The sequence below is a fragment of the Ciconia boyciana genome, chromosome 10 (genome assembly GCF_034638445.1).
Source record: "Ciconia boyciana chromosome 10, ASM3463844v1, whole genome shotgun sequence".
NCBI lineage: Eukaryota > Metazoa > Chordata > Aves > Ciconiiformes > Ciconiidae > Ciconia > Ciconia boyciana.
The window spans coordinates 23,413,593-23,434,541 of record NC_132943.1 but is presented as its reverse complement, the minus strand read 5'-3'; the positions used below and the strand labels follow the sequence as shown (position 1 = coordinate 23,434,541).

The following is a 20,949-nucleotide window of genomic DNA, read 5'->3' as shown; positions in this document are numbered from 1 at the left end:
ACTAGTCATAATGATGGTTTCAGTCACAAGGACTATATGAAGCAGTGTGTGAAATGTTAGCTTTAGAAGTGTTTTGCTTCTTATAGTTGAAATAATTCTTCAAGTTAAACTTATGGTAAACTAATACTTTATAAGAAAAATATTTACAAGGTAAATTGAGACACAATTATTATTTTAGATGATTTTTGAAATGTACTCTGTACATTTTTGTAGTGTTAAAAGCTATACACAGCACAGAAAATTATAAAGGATAATGTTTAATACCAGTCTAATGAAATACAAAACATTTTCACTGACTCCAAATAAAAATTTTTAGTACAGAGGTTTTTTTAATCCAGTTCAGTTCCTTGATCTTATTTTTCACACAGCTCTACCAGCAGTTGTGCCAGCACAACAGAAGAGATGGCATAGGGTGGAAACAGCAGCCAGGGGGGAGCAGGGAAGAAGGGGTCGGAACTGTATAAACTAACCTTGCTGCTAAAGAAACATGTCTGTTACCAACATCAACACATACAGGTAGTGCTGCTCCCCTTCACTGGAATTGCTTATAGAAATACAGCTAACAATTTACAGCTGCAAAACCAGGTCTAAATTAGTGAAAGAAAGTTACTAGCTGAAACTGTATTTTTTAATATCTTACATAAACACACACGCACAAAGTTAATTGGCAGAGATTACCAGCATGAAAATACTCTTACCAGTATTAGTCAATAGAGTAAGTGAGGTTCAGCTTTGAGCAAAAGACACTCCTCTTGAAGAAGGAGGAGATGGGGAACTGAGAAAGCTGTCACCTTCAGGGATAGATTCAACAGCTGACAATGACTTGTAATACTCATCCTCTCCGTCCAGCACTTTGATTTGGCTTGAAAGAAAACAAACAATATTTATAAATTTAAAAAATTAATGCTGTCAATATCTTCAGAAATTGAAACTTCTCTGTGGATGTGAAAATGAAAAGTGCTAATACAAGAAAGGAAAAAAAAAAAGGGATGATTTGACGAGAAAGATATAACTTTTATACATACTTCCACTTTGCTATTACTTTTCTATGATTATACTCTGAATGGTTCTGAGGATCAGTGAAATGCAATATAGTCTTTCAGTTTGGGTGTACAGAATGATGGACCAACTACTGGCATCAAATGAGCATTTCATTTGAGCAATGTGGCTTTTTTGGCTGTATATGTTCAACAAGTAGGGTATGATTTTGATAACTTACTTCAGCTGATGGTTTGCTATGAATATGAGCCAAAGACCACATCACCAATTTTTGGGGAAAGCCCTATTGACATCAAGGAGCTTTCATTTTCCTGTGACGTATGATGAGCACTGCAGTCCCATGTTAGTGTTTTTATCACCTGAACAGGAATATGGACTTTTTTAAACTAGGGTAGGGAGATAAAATAAACCAAATCTTGGCAGTTGTGCAAAATTTTGGGCTTTAACCTTGACTTAAAGACCTCCTATTCATATAGTTATATTCAGAGATTAATTAAAAACAGAGGAAATAATACAGAAAGTTCTTGTATATTTTTGGAGTAGGTGCATTTGCAAGACCAAGCATCCATCAGTTTTCTCCGGTCCATGTGATCAGTCAATGCAATATTTTGGCAATTGTATAGTAGCCAGCCTGGTTTTTGTAAATTGTTTTCAGGGATTTCTACCTATCACCAGGTAATAACTGCTCATGTGACAATGAGAACTGACTCAGTTCAATGGAGAAGGAGCAACTCCCTTTTGGGTTGTGTCGCCTCTCTGTCAGTTCTTAAAATGTGGTCCCCCCAGGAGCGCTGAAACCCATTGCAAGTGTGCTGCTGCAAAGCTGGCAGGGCTTCTGTCTGTGTTCTAGGTCAGAGAACTTCAGTTTCAGCACCCTTCATCTGGCACCTTTCACTAGTGCTAAATGCACTTAAAAACATGAAGAAAGCTATTTTTTGTAGTAGTAGTACTGAGAGAGAGCTGGGAAGCATATTTTGTAAGAATCAGTTCTAGTGTCTGCAGACAGCAGTACATGCAAGTTTTACATTTGCTTCTGCAGAAAATGTCCAATGTCAATGCACAGAAATATGTTAATTGTTTATTTTTAGAAACCTCTCTAGAAAGTTTTGCATATTCTGTAATATCACAAAGGACTTCTTCTGTTTACAGTTGCTTAGAACTAAGAAGATAGATATTTACCCAAGTTTTCTTGGCTTCCTCTTGCTCCCTTGATATTCTAGAGTTCCCTGTGGAGAGGGCCAAGAACACACAGTCAAAGCAAAGCAGCAAGTCGTTAATTTTTAATTCAAAGTGATTTTGTGTTGAATGCAAGCAGATGCTGATAATATCAGAAGTCACAGCATAATTTTTTTGATCAAAGGGCTCAAGTGAGCCTGATGAAGCATGCATCTTGCTCGTCTTTGATAAACCACATCAATTATTCACCGTGAAGGCAGACATCCTGACATGAAAGCAACAGATAAAGAGCATAAGCACATGTTCAAGACGAGAGCAGAAGAACGTGGGGGTGGGGCTGGAGGGGCTGAAACAGGTATTAATAACAGAATTATTAACTGGAAACAAAGCCAGTAAAACAGCTTTATTGCCACTTTGAACTCACATTTAACTGGTTATAGTACATGTTGTCCTCAGGGCTATTCAGCATTTTGGGCTGCTGACATCGTCGACGAGGTGTTCTCAGCTTCTGTTCAAGACAGTTTTCTGAACCTACAGTAAGATAGCACAATTTAGTTTTAAGCTGTGCCAGGTGCTGTGAATGTCTTAGCATATTTTAGTCTGTAAACAGTCTTTTCTTCTGTCCTATTTGGTCCTGGATTTATTAGCAAGTCTGTCCTATCCAAAGTAAGCACACAGAAACTTGGGGATCTTTGTTTTCTCTTTTGAAACTTAGTTCAAACACGAGTTCTTAAGCAGAACTTCATTTTTACTTTTATAACATTTTTTATTCTTCCATATATCTATATCACACAGCTCCTTACTCCTTTCACACTTTATCTTAGTATCTTCTGTTATCTAAGCAGGAAATGAGGTATATTGTGACTAGCTAGGGATATATCATTCAGCAGCAGCAAAACCGTTTTTCTACAGTAGACAGTAATAAAGCCTTTTGACTGATGAGACTTAGTCTATTATCATCATTTTTATTATATAAAAAAGCTACTTTCTTGACATAGCTCTCTGTTTAATCAGAGTAATCGGACCAGATTGGAATTATGCTTTCTTAATATAATTTGTGATGTGCTGTAAAGTAACAGTTGCTTAAAGTCATCTGGAAAGCAGAGTTTAAAGATGAAGGAAATATTTCAGAAGGGGTGGATTCTGAAAAGAACTAACAGCCTTTTTATTCCTTTTTTTTTTTTTTTTTAATGAAGGAAAAAAGACATTATGGTGTGCTGTACTCTATTTTACCAGGTGTTTTCTGTGGCACACTGTCTAGATTACCAGGACAACTATTTTCAGGATAAATCAGAATCACTAGGTTACTAAAAGACACTGTGGAGGGTAAGGAAAGGTCATTTACTTTTCAAATAATTCTCCAAATGCCTTTGACTTTTCTGATATCTCCCTGTTAAAAATTATTTTAGTGACAGTATGAATAAAAACAGTTTTTGGTGGCACTGAAGGAAAAATATACATCTTATCACATTTGCATTCCATACTACACGGGAAACTTGCTCTGATACAAAAGACCAGCGCAAAGATCAAGTAGCACATGAGTTACTTTAAACACTTCAAAACTGAAGTCAATATAGCTTGTGTGGATGCAGGGCTCTAATCTTACAAATCTATTTGTAAGATCTGGCCTTAAGGAGCAGGTAATATTACAAAGGAAGTTTATTATACACCCAGGTTTACAGTTTGCAACTATTGTACTTTTCTGCAATTACTAAGTGAGGTAGAGGACGTGGTTGAACTTCAGCCTTTTCAGCCAAATGACTGACTGTTCTGGGAGATTTTCTGTCTTTCACTGTCTTTCTCCCTCTCAACAGTAAAATTTGAAAGATATTAGTTTCATCTCAGTGTGGAACTGTAATGTCTGTGTGTGAGGGGAGCACTTGTTTCGTGCCAACTGTCATGTTCCCTCACAACACCTCGTGGGGATGGTGGGTTAAATGGCCACCAGGAACTGACTGCAAAGCTGGGTCTAAAATTCAAAACCAATTTTATAGAGAAAGGTTACATTTCTTGCATAAGACAAAATAACTTTTAAATAATACGCTCATGCTGCTTGCTAATTTAATACCCAAAGCTTCAATGCTTTATACTTTCAAGTTCAGTAAACTTTTATATTTTTGCTAAAGAGATTGTGACGGCTGAGCCTGAACCTTTGCTACTTACCTGTATTGTATATAACCAGACAAGGCAAAAGCTGTTCCAGAACATACTTCTGGGGAAATTGGGTGCCCAAGTAATATCTGTGTCTTTGTAAAGCTTTTTCTCTAATATTTAGATAGGACATAGGTGCAATTTTTTTCTGTCTGAAGTCTCTGGACAGTTTTGAGGAAGACCTGCCATAACTACATTCTACTCTCTCTCTGTTTGCTCTGAAAGTTACTCAAATTGATCTTAGAGCTTTCTGTCTCAGGACAGCAGGGTCTGCAATTTTTGCAAGCAATATTTTCAGTCACAAGGCCATATGAGTTCCTTTTTACAGCAATGTAGTTCTCGAATACCTCTCCACAAATAATTTTTTATTCTAGCAAGGGGCTGGTATGAATAAAGACTGAGGTGCTCACAGTTCTGCATAATTTCACACACCTCTCTGCAGCTTGCCAGAAGTAAAAACACATCACACAAATATTTAGAAATTTTCAAACAGCACGATAATATGATGGGGTATTCTTTTTTCCTTTCCCCCAAATGCTGTTATGGCCTTCATGTCATTTTTTTCAAAACACCTATATGTATAGTCTTTGTTTTAAAAATGTCTTTTATTCATTAGGATTCTGAGACACCAATATTTTGCTCTAGCTTTTTATCCTGACACTTAATTATTTCTGTGTATTCTATGGGTGGTCTGCAGCTTGTGTCCTCCAAAGGAAATACCCTTTCAGTGGGCCCATTTGTCTTAGTGTTTAGTAGCATACTACACGAACAGTACAAAATCTGGTAACATTTATCATAAACTACCATATCTGGAGAAAACGGTATTAACATGTGCTCAACACTCAGCAGTTGAATAGGCATTTTAAACGCTGTGCTAAAATATTTTGCTTTGATGACAAACTTAAAGGCACCAATAAGAAAAAAGTCACTTGTCATTTTAATAGCAATAGCAGCAGCACCAGTATCGTTAACAGGGTATTGTTTACACTGCACCCAAATTGTGCCAAGTGCCTCTGGCATGTCCAGGCTCCTGAGTTTGCTACAAATTTAGAGACCAGACGAGAAAGTGAGCACATGCACTTCCTTCAGGTTGTCCTTTAGCACCATTGTTTAAGAGATCTGCCCCCCTTTTGTCCGGAAGAAAACCTTTCCTTTGTAACTCTAAGTGCAGAAATTCCTTAGGTTATAATTTCCTCATTGGTAAATTCCTTACTGCAGTGCAGAAATAACACAGAGTAGGCAAAATGCCTTCTGCCAAGTGCACTATGTCAGCTAATCTAGCAAGGCAGGGTAGCTGAGGTTCTGGGCATCCTCCTTTCCTCGCCCGAACCCAGAGAGGCTGATACACATGGGTGAGCAGGCTCATGTGGATGCTTCCCTAAAGCTACCACAAAATTGATGTTGCTTACACTGAAGGGAATTAGAAACTGGCAAATGGGTAAATCTGTTGGAGTATAAAGTATTTATAAGCAAACAAACCGATGGCATTTCTCTTTACTCCTCTATTACCACTATTGGTTACCCTTTTTATTTCTCTGATACATAAGAGCCCAAGCCAATAGACCAGGACCTTGCAGCGCTCACACAGATTAAAAAGATGTGTGTTTTCAACTAAATGCAAAGTCAAACATTCGAGTTACATTTTTAAGAACTAGGAATTGCATAGTTGGAAAGCAGTGTCTCCAGGAGAGACTTGGGAATCATTACGGATATTCAGATGAATATGAAGTAGACTGGGTGCAAAGCAGAGGACTACTCAACAGAAATAGGAAAACAGTTTTATTGTTGAGTGCAGAATTATTTTAAAGTGGGTGCTGTAAACTGCAGAATGTTTTGAGAACAAGAACAATCTGAAATCTGGAAAACCTGCCATATGGTGAGAAATTTAAGAAGACACTTCTATTTCATTTTTTTTAAAAGAAGGTTAAGAGGTGATTTGAAGCAAGTCTAAACGCCTGTATAGAAGGTGGAGGGTTTTTCACCTTCGGAAACAAAAGTCTGAACTGTTTAATGGTCAGAAGTGGAAGAAAATTTCAGACCAGAAATACAGCACATAGTGAAAGCAATCAGTCAGGAGAAAAAAAATATTTAGCAGTATGATGGAAGCTCAGGTTGAGATTGGAAGCTTTTAGAAAAGGTATGTTTTGACTCAAGCTAAAGTTAAAAACTATTCAAGATATGACATAGATCACTTCTAGCTTAATATGAATTCATTTCTCTAATGTGATTTTTATCACGAGTGTCAATCTGCAGAAGATTTTGTATTGATCTTTTGATTTCCGGGATATACTTTCACCTCTGAATTTCCATGTGATTCTTCTTCTTTGCTTTCTTATGGCTGAAATGGAAATATTTTTCTTCAATTAGCCATCACATCCATCATACTGACACTTTTTATGACATCTCTTGGCTTGGAGATAATTAGCACATTTCTTATGCCATATCTTATTTAGATTATTTTTCTGTTTAAAAATCCATCCTTTCTGTAAGCTGCAAAGGACTCTTTCAGAAATGCACAAACTGCCAAACAGTAAGATTTAACGAAAGACTTCAAAATGCTCTTTAGCACTGACACAAGGACTTTTACATCTAGGGTTTGGGCCCTGACCAATACTTTCAAAACAGGACCTGCAAAAATGTATTCTTCTAATGACTTCCCATGAGGCAGATGACTTCACTTGATATTCAGTGAAGATCTCATCTTAGATGTCCTGTTTGTCCTGCTTATCTCGGTATTGAAAATTTGGGGACCAGGCACTGGGCACACTCTTCAGAGGAACTGAGAATCATCAGATTTTGCTCTCTGAAATGAAGCTAGGGTCTTCATAAACTGTTCATAATTAAACCCTTGCTTCAAAAACCCCTTGATGCTAATAACCTTGCCAAACATTGCTAATTTTTCCTATATGGAGAATTCTGCAAAGAAAATGGTGATGAGGCAGCTACAACTGCATTTGGAACTTGTAAAATCCACTGATGAGAGTCAGATTGTTTTAAGGTTGGTGCAGCACAGAGCGGGCTCTAAACTCTGGATGACATTTTACTTTTAGCAAGGAATGTACAGAAGGGATCTTTGCCAATGTGTCAGTGCCACAAAGCAGGCTGCGTCTCCGATTCCCTTGCTGAAGGGACTCCATCCACTACAGCACATAGTGAAAGGTGGAGCTGAGTACTCTCATTTCCCTTCTGAAGCCATTTACCCAAAGCAGGTTTGGAAGGGGTTAGTCTTGTCTCTTTTTCTGTTATAGGTGAACACAAACCTAGTATCACAGGAAGGGTAGTCCTTCTCTAATTACTCAGATGGGGAGATTTAGAATATGAGAAGGGGCAGCCTGCTAAAGGAAAGGTAATGGGGCCATTTAGGGGATCCTATGTATGATTAACAGAGTAAGCAAATAAAGTAGATAAATCAGTATGACCAAGAAAAATAGTAAGCATGTGGCTGATTTCCAATCTATAATATCAGATGAAACATGAAAGTGCAACCCTTAATTATAAGCAAATATTAGCACAGACTCATGGGATCTCATCATAACATCTCAAGGTCTACATTCATGAAAATTTAAGCAATGTTTAAAATCATGTTAATTTGTTCTTTGTTTGTTTCTTTTTCTGCCAGTCTAATTTATTCCAAAAGACTTTGGTTCTCAAGCCTGGATATATTGATCATGCCTATGTAAAGCATTGTTATAGCCTGGGGAGAAGACTTTTGTGGAAAAATTTATCTTTGTTCTCCTTTGATAATTTATATGTGTGTTGATGTTTTCAAGCTTTTCCAGTTTTGAATAATTTTTCAAGGCAGCAAGTTAACTTCACTTCTTCTCTTGAAGTCTTAGGCAAATGCAGAAATGACCTCACAGACAATGATAATATACATCCTCCTCCTGGACTGGATGCTAAGTGGATAATTATGTGCAGCATGTTGATTTCAAGGAACAGCTACATTTTCTTCTGTGCCATACAAGTCTGTTCAAGCAGAGGACTCAAGGGGCTAGTGATTCTGGTCCCACTCATATCAGTGTTAAATGGGAGTGACGGAACATCACTTATCCAGTAAAAAATGATGTAAATGAACTAGGCTTTATGATTTTAATTATTTCAGCTTTATTTTTAAAAAGAGAGATTTACAAAGGGTACATAATGCTGTTTGGCCATGAGTGTTCATACAAACATATTTTCCTCCCTTTCTCATTCTCATGATTCTCCACCATTTGCACAAATTTGCATCACACTGTAAGTGCAAAATGGGAGTAAAATGAAAAACTTGCCTGAGAAGCAGAGTGAATACTCAGGCAGTTAGCCCCTCCTGCTGCACCTGCCTGCCTGCCATACTCAAGCCAGTTAACACAGAACTATCTTCCACATCCCTGTACTGAACTGCAGTCAGTGTGACTTTAGTATGAGTACACATTAAGAGATACCAGGCCCGCATCACAGGGTATTTGTACACTGCCTGTTAAATGCTACCAACTATAAATGCATCAGAAACAAGGACAGGGTAACAGGTCTAACAGGCTTCACAGAACAAGTACTGTAGAATAATCTGTAGCTTCATTTGGGAATAATGAAGTTACCATGTCTATGCTATATACTATAAATTTAATAATATTATGGTAGTTCTGCAAAAATGCTGGAGGCTGACAGAAAATAAACACACTGGCTCTGAAATATTTTAATCTCAGTACAGGCAAAAATCACACCAAGAGACAACAACATAGGGTAGGAGAGAATAAAGAGCAAGACTACTTGGTGACTTAAGTAATGAGGTATGTCTCTAATATCTTCTTTTCCCTTCTGAGGTTAATGAGAGGGGAAAGAGAAAACTACAGGAAAGACAAATGGACAGGAAAAAGACAAAAAATGAAACAATCAAGTAAGATACTGAGAAACTAAGGAAAAGAAGAAAAGGGAATAAACAATCATTAATGGCGAAGCAGTGGAACCTAACTTCTGGCATCAGAGGATTTGATTAATCTAGTAACATCAGGAGCCTGGAGGCATATTGGCGTATTTAATACTATTAACAATTGTAATTCTCTCCAGGATACTTCATGCTTACCTAGCAGTAGCTTCAGAGCTCTGCAGATGTTCAATAAGGCCATCCATTCTCTTGATATATATGAGATATAGTATGATGGGAACATTCTTGCCACCAAATTCCCTCAGCCCCTTCCTCTACAGAAGAGTGTCCAGGAATACTTATAGGGGCTGGTGCTCTTCATGCTGCTAGTGACAAGCAAGCATGGAAAGAACAATAAATCAGATGTCCTTTGAGGAGTTACAAGGCCTCAGCCCTTGCTAACTCTCACAAAATATCTTACTGGAGCTTCACATAGGTGTTGCTAAGGGAAAGGATGTTAACTACTTTAAAAACTATATATTGATGCTTAGAAAGCGTGATTAATCCTCAGAAAATGCTGCAACTCCAGTGTACTCAAAGCTCTTACTTGAATTCAGTAGGTAAGAATAATAAGGTAGATTTAATTATTTTCAGTGTCAAGTGCTTTGTAGTCTAAGTCTATAGGTCCAAATGTAGTTACCGGATTCACTGAAAACACAGAATCTGGAGGGGTAAAAGGTCCTATAATAGAAAGATTTAAAATAAAACAAAACCAAGCTTCATGATCACCTCAGATCCCCCACACAACTGTGGTGAACTAGAATTCTGTTTATTCAGATGGAGTGTGCTCATAGTGCCAAGAGCCATAGACTGCTAGGGAAATTAGTGTAGCCTCTTTGAAGTCATGTGCATCCCAGAATCTGTAACACACTGCTAAAACTGTGAGCATAGCCTTTTGTTTATAACCCTAAACAGAACCATTTGAATACACACACTGAAAGAACTCGTAACAGAAGCAATGCATTTTCTTCCACCCAGTGATTCATTACTTACGGCTTCATTTTGGATACTGCAGTTCTATGCAAAGCCATATGCTTTAGATTATAAAGCACACTAAGCAAATCATAAGTTTTTCAAGATGGTATGTAAAGGCTGGTTTTGCATCTGTTTGTTGCCAACGACCCAGATGATACTGTAATTAGAACAACAAATATTTTATGTGAAATCAATCATTTAGCTGTCTCTGAACTCTGAGACAATGGCTTTTAGATACACTTTGTTGGGAAACAAGATCCATAAATAGTTAGAATCTTGGCTTTTGTTGTTTTTTTTCCTTTCAACACAATTCTAATCCTTCAGTATGTCAGTTCTTTCAGTTTCTATTGTGAGTGATTTAACTGTAGAGGGAAAAGGCAGAGATTAAACAAAGCGTACCAAAGAACTAAACTGTCAATGACTAACATGGGTAAGATTCAAACCTGTCAGCAAACAGCATGCTTCTACAAGTATGGTCCTGAAGACATGTCTTCCTATACACGTTGAATATACACAACCCCTCATAGACCCTGCATGTAATAACATCTAATAGTGGGTTCCAGAGGTGTGGCAACTAGTCAACTAACCAGTCAAAGCCCAAGGGGTTTACACAGCTACAACTTTAACTTCAGGAAAAAAATCACGCCAAACCATCCTGAATGGCAGAAACTACTTCTGGACAATTAATAAAACTTAACTGATTATTATTTTTCTTCCCCTCCTTAAACTTGACCCAAGGCGGTCGTGGAAGCTGCTTTTTGGTTAATTCTTGCGGTCTTTTCAGAAGAGACAGTTACTGATGAAAACCAGGACATTTCAGGTATGCTGAAATTACTACATATCACAGCATATTTCCTGGTTGTAGAAGACCTGCTTAATCCAATAGCCACCAGGTCAGAAGAAATAGCTATCTTACATTGTCATGTGAGGTAAGTGATGCCTCTCTTGTTGTTTGAGCGATGCTGTATAATCAATACAAGGGAATGAAGAATTTCACAGGGGAAAAACCTACTGAGAGCAATTAAATATGAAGAGATCACTTCCGGATCGGGAAATCCCTGAGCCACAACCCATGCTAGGCTGGAGAGTGTTCTGGGCAAATATCTCTGCTTGCCCTACTTTTGTACTATACCCTAGGCTTTTGCTCTTGGTTACTGTCAGAGAGAGGAAATTAGGCTAAACAGACTTGGATTGGACTGGAAAAGCTCTTTCTTATGGTGTTTTGTTTTGTTTTCCTTTTTTTTTTTTTTTTTGTGATGTTGCTACCACTCAAATGACCAAAAAAGAAATCCACTCAAAATAAATTCAAGCAGACCAAATCCCTAAGAGACACCTGAACCTGAGGTTGAGGTAACCCTTCACAAGGTACATATCAGAGTCTTCAATGCAAAGATCATTTCAAGGTCAACTTTAACTGCTTATGGCAGGATGGTTGTATTATACTTGCCCTTTTGTTAGCACTGCACCAGATCAGCCTGAGCTTCTGGGTGGCAGAAGTAGAAATCCCATGCAAAGAGGAATACAAAGGAAAGCCAGGCATTCTTCAGTTTTCTGGACATGCCCCATTTTCCCTTCTCTGTAAGTATTTGTGCGAGGTACTAGTCTTGAAGTAGAAACACTGGGACACCTACACAGGCATTGTGCGCCCAGAGGCTTGCCATGATGCAAGCTTGTCCCATCAGCATTATGTCATGGCTGGGACTCAGGCTGTTGGTGCAGGTTATTTATTTAGTGAAGTTAAAGAAAACATAGGATTAGAAAGAACCTCAAGTGACTATTTTGTCTCTCCCTGCCTTCCAAAGTAAAACCACATTTCATGTTGGAGGTATGAGAAATTTTCAAAATTCCTCAGAAACAAAAGATACTAAAAAATCCTCACAAACATAACGTCAACAATGGAGCCACTCATTATTACTTCTGCACAATAAGATAACAGCTATTCCTTCAAAGAAGAATTAGGATGATGATTTAGTCAATCTAATTGATTAAATAGCTTTGGCAACTTTAAAGTACAAATCCTAAATATCATGACAGTATCATCAATTTTAGACATATTCTCCAAAGTAAATTTGGACGTGCTAATGCGCAAGTTTCCACAACTAATGCAGGTTGTGGATCTCAAGAGCTGCATATCATGTGCTAATATGCCTCAGAAAACTCACTGGACACTTGGCACTGGTTCATCTTGTGGATTCTAGCTAAGAAAAGCAAAGCATATGGGGAAAAAGATGAAACAAACAAAATTAAACACTGCGATTAACTTTTAAAAATAAAAAGTAAAAACATTCAGTGCATTAGAGAACAGTAACAAATCACAAATACCTTTCTAATACTGCTTCTCTACAGAGCCAACTACTGAAGTTGCCAAAAATGCATCATACAAATATGGGGAGTTAGTCTGTGCAATCAAAAGTAGGGCAGGAGGCAATCTGTAAGTTCACACTCAGTTAAGACGTGGTTCAGAACGGGCCTGTGTTTCAGAGCTGCTGTCCTAGCACATAGCCTGGATGCTTCTAAAGGTAACACCTCACCTTCTTCCAAACTGTAATAATAGCATTTTTATCCCATACCCTCAGAGATTAAGCCACTTGATTGACTTTGAATTCTGGACACACAGGAAATTTGTATTAATTTAGCATAATGATGAGGCGCAATAAAGGCTCTGTGGAACCACAACAGCATGGTCTCTAAGGTTTTGTTCGTTACAGAAACACAATTTGCATATCTAAAGGCTTGAAACCATGGGTCCATATTGATACAACTAGTATCTCAAATTTGAGTGTAGCAGATTCAGCATATATTTCAAAGAATAAATGGTACAAGCCCAAGATAAAACTCTCAGTAGATTTCTTCATTAAGAAAGAAGCTTTTTTCTGAATTCAAGGTAGTTTGCAGCAGTAACTTTTAAAGGAAGTATTAAAGAAAGCTTGACCGAAGCCTGCACAAATGCCACTAGTTAGATATTTGCCTCCCAGTGTTGCTACAGTGATTTGGTCTGACATTTGTAAATGTTGGAAGTAAAGACAGTATCTTGGCTAGATAAAGGAAACCAATGCTGCTGACCTACGTGCTACAGTGATCCATTCCTTTAAGGGGTTGTTAATTGCTACTGGGACTCCTAACATTAGACCTACAATTGGTGATGGTTCACAAGTGATCTACAAATCAAACTCAGGCCAGTAAATTCTGAGGCAATATTTTGAAAGAGAAACTGAAGAAGCATGAGCAAACTATTCGGTCAATGGCAGAGTTAGAAAAATAAGTAGGACTAGAAAAAACGTTCAGGCTTTAAAGATGTCTGTATCCTGTGAAAGAGCATCTAGGTTTTTTCCTCCTTCCAAATCCAAATCACAAACCTTTTGTTGACAACTTACACTATGAATCTCATGGTAGAATGCTAGACACGTATAAAAATAAGGGGTCATTATTTCCAGAGGTGTAGTTCATTAACTTTCATCCTGAAAAGGTAGATGGGAGATTCCAGTAGTAGCCAAGTGTATTCAGAAAATTTAGAAAAGATGTTTAAAGAAAACTGACGGAGGTCTGCAAAGAATTTCAACACTGGGATCTCAATCCTAATAAAGCAATTTTAGGCTATATATTTCATGACATGTAGCCACACCACCTGCAGTAAGAGTTTGGGGAGTGCAAAGCACATAGAATATGTGTACTTTTTATCCAGTCCTTCCTAAAAGCATTCAGAGAAAAATTTGTCAAAGACTTCAGCTCATGGGAGCAAAGGAAGACATACAAATATGTGCACATATACACATAAAGTGAGTTGACTTTCCGATATTATAGTGACTTGCTTATGTGGTAATATGTTGTTTTGTTCTGAAATCACCTTTCTTGACAGGGCACAGCTTACATTAGTACATCAGCTCACTGTATAATATTCCCCTCTGAACACAGTCTTTGTACTTGAGTGACACTTATTTTAAATTGGTAAATGCTACAGCATTAGTTGGATTTTTTTATTTGTCTCATAAATACATGACTAATTCTAGTGACTTTGATGACATTTTATTCCTCAGAGCTTAATAAACCCTTCTTTACCATAGTGAGTAGTGATTTCAGGGTTCAAACTGAGGCACTAGGAGGGCTGATTTTTAAACCACTACAGCTCACCCATTCCGGAAAATCAGGCTCCTTCATGGTATCTTAGTGTAGGTACATGGAATTTCTTGTCACTCCAGAAAATACAGACTAAGTGATTTCAGAAATTTTTTGGGGGAGTTAATTTGGACATGTTTTCCACCTCTTAACTACTATAGACTTTGTTCTTTTTCAACCCTTTTCTTACAACTCTGCACTAGATTCTTGGCTGGTAATTGAATAATATATCCCTACAGAATAGCTTGTGTTATAGCAACATCAAATTCTGTTTGTGTCCTGATTCTGTACTTGGGTCTGTGGGTATTGCAGAGCATGCAAAGTTGTGAATTAACACTTTATTTGTTACTGTGCACTAATTCCTTGTGTGAATGCCCTACAAAGGACCACACAGAGTTACAACATGAATAAACTAGTGCGTTGCAAGTGTACCTATTGCCATGGAATGCCACTTCTGATTTATCTGTTTCGGATAGCTGAGAAGTATGGCTATATTAACATAACTCTCTTCCATAATGTAGCCTGCTTCTCAGTAGGACTAATTAGCTTAGGCACGGCACTGCACTCATCCAGCTCTACTGCCTCCAGGGTCTGATTCACATCTAGCTTGAGCAGCTTTGCAAAGCACTGGCATGCGCTGAGTTGCTATATCATAGATTTATATTATGGCTTATTCTATACTAACTTTGCCATGGAGACAAAACCTAAAAATCAGTTTTACTGCTGTGAACAGATTCATCAAAGTCTCCTATTGAAGTAATGCCATAACAATAATGACAATATCCTGTCCCCAGCAGAAAGGCTCATATCCTGAAAACGCTAACATTGATGCACACCTTCACTACTAGAATTAGTTCCTCTGAAGCCAGCCCCAACACTAAGGATATGAATACAAGGGAAAAAATGGAAACTGTCAGAAAACCATGCTGATATTAATATGTTTTAGAGAAATATGATTAAAATGGAAATGTATAACAGAATTTTAAACTCCTCCCTTTAGAAAGGACTGTCTTAATTATTTGATTATTAAAAGGCCCTATGAAGTAAAAGGCTATGGGCAGAGAGAAAAATGCATTTCTCTTCATTTGTAGAAGATATAATAAATTTTAAAAGTCCAGCACTCACTCTATCTATACAACACTTGAATTAACTCATGAAGCAGTTTTAATTCCGAGATAATTGAGAGCCATACACTTTCTACAAACACACAATAACACGTAGGAGTACTTAAGCTAATCTTTGATGAAAAATTCTCATGTCAGGTTCTCCAATAAAATAAGCACAAAAATAACTTTTGCTTTCATGGATAGTATCAATTCCACATGTAGCTGTTCAGCATTGACTAAACTAAATGAATATGAGACTGGTGGGTAGACAGAGGCAAACTGAAGATAATCAGCAAAATTTATGTTTTCAAATAATGTACAAAATACATAAATCACTTCAAAAAGGTCCATAAAATTATTGTTTTTGAAAAAATATTTAAATTATAATATAGCAAAAAACAAAGAAACATGACTTGTGGACCATAAGTTACAGTTCATTGTTTGCTTTCACAAGGTAGAGTGGCAGGAAATTATCTCCCTCTCGTCACACATTTCATTTTTGATTAGGTGATTTTGCATTATTTGTAACTTCAAAAAGCAGCCACAAAAATATAAGGTGCCAAAGATATTTTTTCTTCTCTGAAGATGCAATTTTCTAGAAGAAAACTGTCTACAACACCACATACAGCAAAACAAGATTTTCAGTTTTTACTGCAAACACTCAACTCATGCCAGCAACCTACGTGAAGCCAATGCGTTATGCCACTGCATAATGATGGATCAAGTGAGGCCTTGTAGGACAGGACCAATATTCTTTAAAATATACGTTATTATTTAACGATTTATCCCTTTTTATTACTGTCAACCAATAACACATATTTGTTCGAAACAAATTACTGTTCTTTCATCATTATGTTGACTTCATTTTGTTCAGAACAATCCATGGTACAAACAGGGCAACGTTATTTACACAGACCCATAAATCCTTATTTTTATTTCTAAGATACATAGTAGAGGTTAACTACAGTTATCATACTTTTGTGCATTCTGTATGTGTCTCTGCTATTAGGACTTGATCTGGAAAGTTTATGCAGAGATAGAAAACACCTTAGGTAGCTGTTTTGGCATATGAAGTCTTAGCTTTATGCATTCTGTGTATTTATTTTTTAGAGAAAGAGAAAGAGAGTTCTAGGTACTATGTTTCAAAATAAAGCCTTGCAGGGTAGGACGTGAGCAGGCAGGCTACACAGCTGCCATGTGCCCTGTAATGAGAAGGTGCCTGTACCACCTGACAGTGCCAGCAAAGGGCTGATGTCCTCATTACACTTGTCCTTCTTTCTCTTTCCCCCATGGCTGCAGACAGCCAGGACTAGGATAACAGTTTGAACATACAGAGAATTTGCAACGTTGGCCTTGTGAGGGATGAATCACTCAGTCATCTCTGCTGAAGTGTTAAATTCAGATGTCTAATGATGACATTCTAAACATCATCATTACTTATTTCACTGGAGCTCAACGCACACAGGGGAAGAGATAGTCAATCATATTATGAAGAGCTACATAATGTATTGCTCCTCTTACACAAGAAACAGCAGTAGCCTGTGCCACTATTCCAGAAAGACTTGAGTCCCCAAACACTAGCTGTGAACCTGGGCCCACAGAAAGGAGGCTGAGCCCATCAGAGTTCATCCTTGTAATGAAACATCGTGGTAGGAGAGGGTTCGAGGGGACCAAGGAGCTGAGAGAGCACACCTGATTACCTTTTCTAGTTTTATTTGTGGATGATGAAAATAGTCAGAAGTAAATGTTTCATGTCCTGTCATGCATCGCATCACTGAAGAGGAGGCAAAGTTTGTACTTCATGTAGAACCAAAGGGACAAAACCAGTAATCCTGCCTGCAACTGCACTTTTCTTATCCTTTTAAAGAACTTACGGAAAACCTGTAGATAAGAAGTGCTCTGCTGCTGTCAAGCATAATTAAGATGGCATCCAGCCATATTTCTAACATCTAGTAAAACCAGAACTATGGCAATTTAACTTAGTATCCATCAGAAAAATGTGCTTATTGTCCATACTCAGTGGGAAAAAAAACAGTCAGTGACATCACAAGAAGTGCCTATGGTTTTTTTTTTTGATGGTATCAAAAAGTCTCTTCTAGATTACTGGCATTTGAACATGAGAAACGATTAAAGCAGCGCATGAAGTCGATAAAACAATCTCACTAGACTTGCCAACATGCATATAAGCGGTTTTATCTTTAAAAATAGCCTAGTATTTAGTTGTGTAAGCTCCAAATGGCGTTTAATGGGTGAAAATGCTTAAAGATTTCTGAAATGTGTTCCTACTTCTTGGCCATTAGCATGCTGTGCCAGGATAATTTAAATCTGCTTTCAGTTCTGGGTACTCAAGATCACAGCCCTCCTTATTTCTAAGGATTTCCACCTATGTGGAAGAGAAGCATCCCAATAAAAACTATAAAGCATAGCCACTAATAGGCCCTCTTCAGGAAGTGTCATGAGCAGACAACTAACTGCACCTGAGTTAGAAGTTAGTCAAGCTTCTTTTTTATTCAATTATTTCTTCACTAATACTGGAATTTTAGGGCAACAGAAACTTTTTTGTGAATTCAGGTCATATTAGCTAACAGTTTCAGCTGAAATAACATGAAAAAACTTCAGAGATGTCAAAACAATTCATTCTGGCATCTCAAAAACAAAACATTTTGATTTTGTCACAAGGGGACTCCTTTTCCAAAACAGAGGAGGTAGTGCTGCCACCCCTGATATTCAAAAACTCAGTGATTAGGCCATGTTCTTAGGTTGTGAAAGATGTAGCTTCAAACACCTCCTTTAACTGATTTGGTACAGGGACTTGAACCCAAACATCACGCTTCTCAGGAGAGTAACCTAACTGCTGGGCTAGAAAATATTCTTAGGTAGGTTTCTCTCAGCCTCATTTGTTGAAAGTGTCCCACTTTGCATAAAGTAGTTAAATATTCATTGAAACAGAGATTGAAAGCCAGGTGCTGGCCCCCTTTTCCTCTGACTACTCAAATTACCAGGATCTCAAGTCATTCACATGCTCTCTCTTTCTGTGGCCTACTTACTATTTAATGTACATTCCACTGATGGAAGAAAGGGGAGAAGGAGAAAATGCTTTCTTGTCTGAACTTCTGTATCTGCCTTGGGCATAGCCCAGGCCGGTGAAAATACAGGTCAGTGAAAGTTTTGAGCCTTACCTTTGGAAGGACAGTAGTATGGAAGGTAAGAAATTACCACTTTCCAACATGTAGAGTAGTTAAAAATAAAGTAGTTTAATGACAATAAATAGTATTATTTAAAGGAGAAAGAAGTGAGACATCTGCATCTATTTGTATCCAGCGTTTATCCCTACTGGCACAATTAATAAAAGCGATGCATAAATCACATGAAGTTCATTAAATCCACTGGCTCAGGCTGCTGACTAATTGGTAAATACACACTCGATAAAAATGTAAAATGTATGCCAACTCCACATTTTAAAACTGGTTTCTAGTTAAGATGCCTCTGCTTCCCAGTTGCTTTTCCAACAGAGCTTGATTTTCACGGTTATTGGTCTTAGGGAAACAATAATGCCCAGAACAGTACCAAAAGATCTTAGGCCCTAGAGTAGGAAAACAAAAAGCAGCTCTATTGAGCTTACAGAGACTAAGGAGTTAGCTATCCTGTGCCTAGGGCAATCTTCTAACGTACCTGTGAATCTAAGGTCTGCTGATGCCAGCTGTGATGGCTACATTTCAGTAGATGCTTTCAGGTACTTCAACTCCTTTATGAATGTGGCCTTTAGCACTTGCTTCTGCAATGTTGCCTTCAAGTAGCCCGATGTGAAGGTATCATTGCTCAGCGAAACTTTGATCAAGACAAATCTGGCAATTCTGATAAATTAAAGGTCCAGGAACTATACAGGCCTGTGCAGACAGATGGTCTGACACTGTCAGAATTAGACAGAAATAAAAACTAACTATGAAAAACATGACGAGTGTGAGAGTGGCTGAGGCTGGAGCCATCTACCCCAACACTTCTTTAAAGGTCACAGAAGACCCATCTCTACTCATTTGGACAGGGTGAAGCCTCTGTACTCCCCAGCCCAGCACACCCTCCTTTTCAGAGGAGGCCAGCACCCAGCCAGCCACAGATTTTTATAGATAGGGAGCTCAGCAAAAGACTTTAATACTTACAATGCCTTTTAACAAATCCATGGAAAGCCTTATCTGAAGGGTCTCTTTTTGCCACCATCACTGACGGCTCTGATTGTGGAGTGCCTTCCTGACATCAAACAATCCCAGACGCAGAGAGGCTTTGGGAGCTAGCCCAGTGCTTTGTCTGGGCCTGACCTCAAGTTTTCTCTATTTACGTTTTTTCCAAAACATGATTTAGAACAGATGTCACTGGACACCAGAGCTCTTCTCCAGTGCTGAAGTAGAAAATCAGAGCAAAACAGGGAGATACGGAGCAGCTCAATTTACATTACATGAGGCTATTGATCTGCATAGCAAGGAGAGGGTGGAATCCACCCACCTCCAATTTTAGTTTAATTAGACTCACATTCAAACATCAGTGCTGGTTTCCCTCTCTTAAGGCTCAACCAAAATGCCTGGTTTGATTGTGAACAGCCTTATAACTCAGTGGAGTATTTTGGGTTATAGATGGTTTAGGACCATCTCTGCTTCTATTCTCTGTTTCTGCCATTGACTTTGACAGTGCCTGAACAACATATTCAAAGCACTTGCCTCAAACCACACTTATGGTGTGCATGTTTGAAACAAAGGATGAAATAATGTTGACAAACAGTATTATGAAATTGATATAGATTTAATAGTGGCTTAATAAAAGAAATGGGAATATGAAAATCCCTTCTTCTCTAGACAATGTGTGGTGAAATAAGCTGTCTGCAATGGAGGGAAAAAGCTCAAAAAGAAACATTTGGAAACAATACAATGACATATGGCCCCATATGGTGAATCTATAATGCTTCCTAATTCCTTCAGGGTAAAATTCACCCTTCTCCTGAACAAATTCCAAGTAACTGGGATTTGCCTGTGAGGACTGAACGAAGGAATAAAATCTGCCCTCCATACACAGACAGGAGACATGGCTATGAAGCAGTTTCTCTGCAGTTGCCATTTTACCCCTGGATTGGAGCAGCACCCTAACGTTTTTTGATCCTTTTCTGGGTATTTATAATTGCTGATCCACAGGCTCATCCTCATTTCTTCTCCCTGGTCAAGTCTGCTCAGGGAATGCTTTCCCTGTAGGGTGCTCCATGGTAAAGAGGGCATGTGCTCAGCTTTCTGAATCATGGTAGGACAGCAGAATAGCTAGAGTTGCTTTAAAAGTTTCTTGTATAGAAAACTGCATGTTAGTGGTGATAAGACATGCCCAGGGCTCCAGGGCAATTACGTTCTACAGCAGTTTTAGGTGATGCTTTTACAGCCCTTAGTTTTTTGAGATACATGATTTCCACTCATAATTCCTGGCCATATGTAGTTCACCAGTCCCTGGATGAGGGAGTGGGAGAAGAAAAGGCCTGCAAAATCTAGCAACAGTTTT

General features: G+C 38.1%; 1 protein-coding gene across 1 annotated transcript in view; it reads right to left on the bottom strand.

Annotated features, from left to right (window-relative positions):
• Positions 1-726: 726 nt before the first annotated feature.
• MYO3B (myosin IIIB) overlaps positions 727-20,949 on the bottom strand; it is a 191,736-nt gene continuing 171,513 nt past the window's right edge. The window contains exons 33-35 of the mRNA XM_072874911.1: positions 2,600-2,706; positions 2,179-2,225; positions 727-862 (exon numbers count right to left, since the gene is read on the bottom strand). Coding sequence (XP_072731012.1) covers positions 727-862; positions 2,179-2,225; positions 2,600-2,706 — 290 coding nt within the window. The remainder of the gene's footprint in view (positions 863-2,178; positions 2,226-2,599; positions 2,707-20,949) is intronic.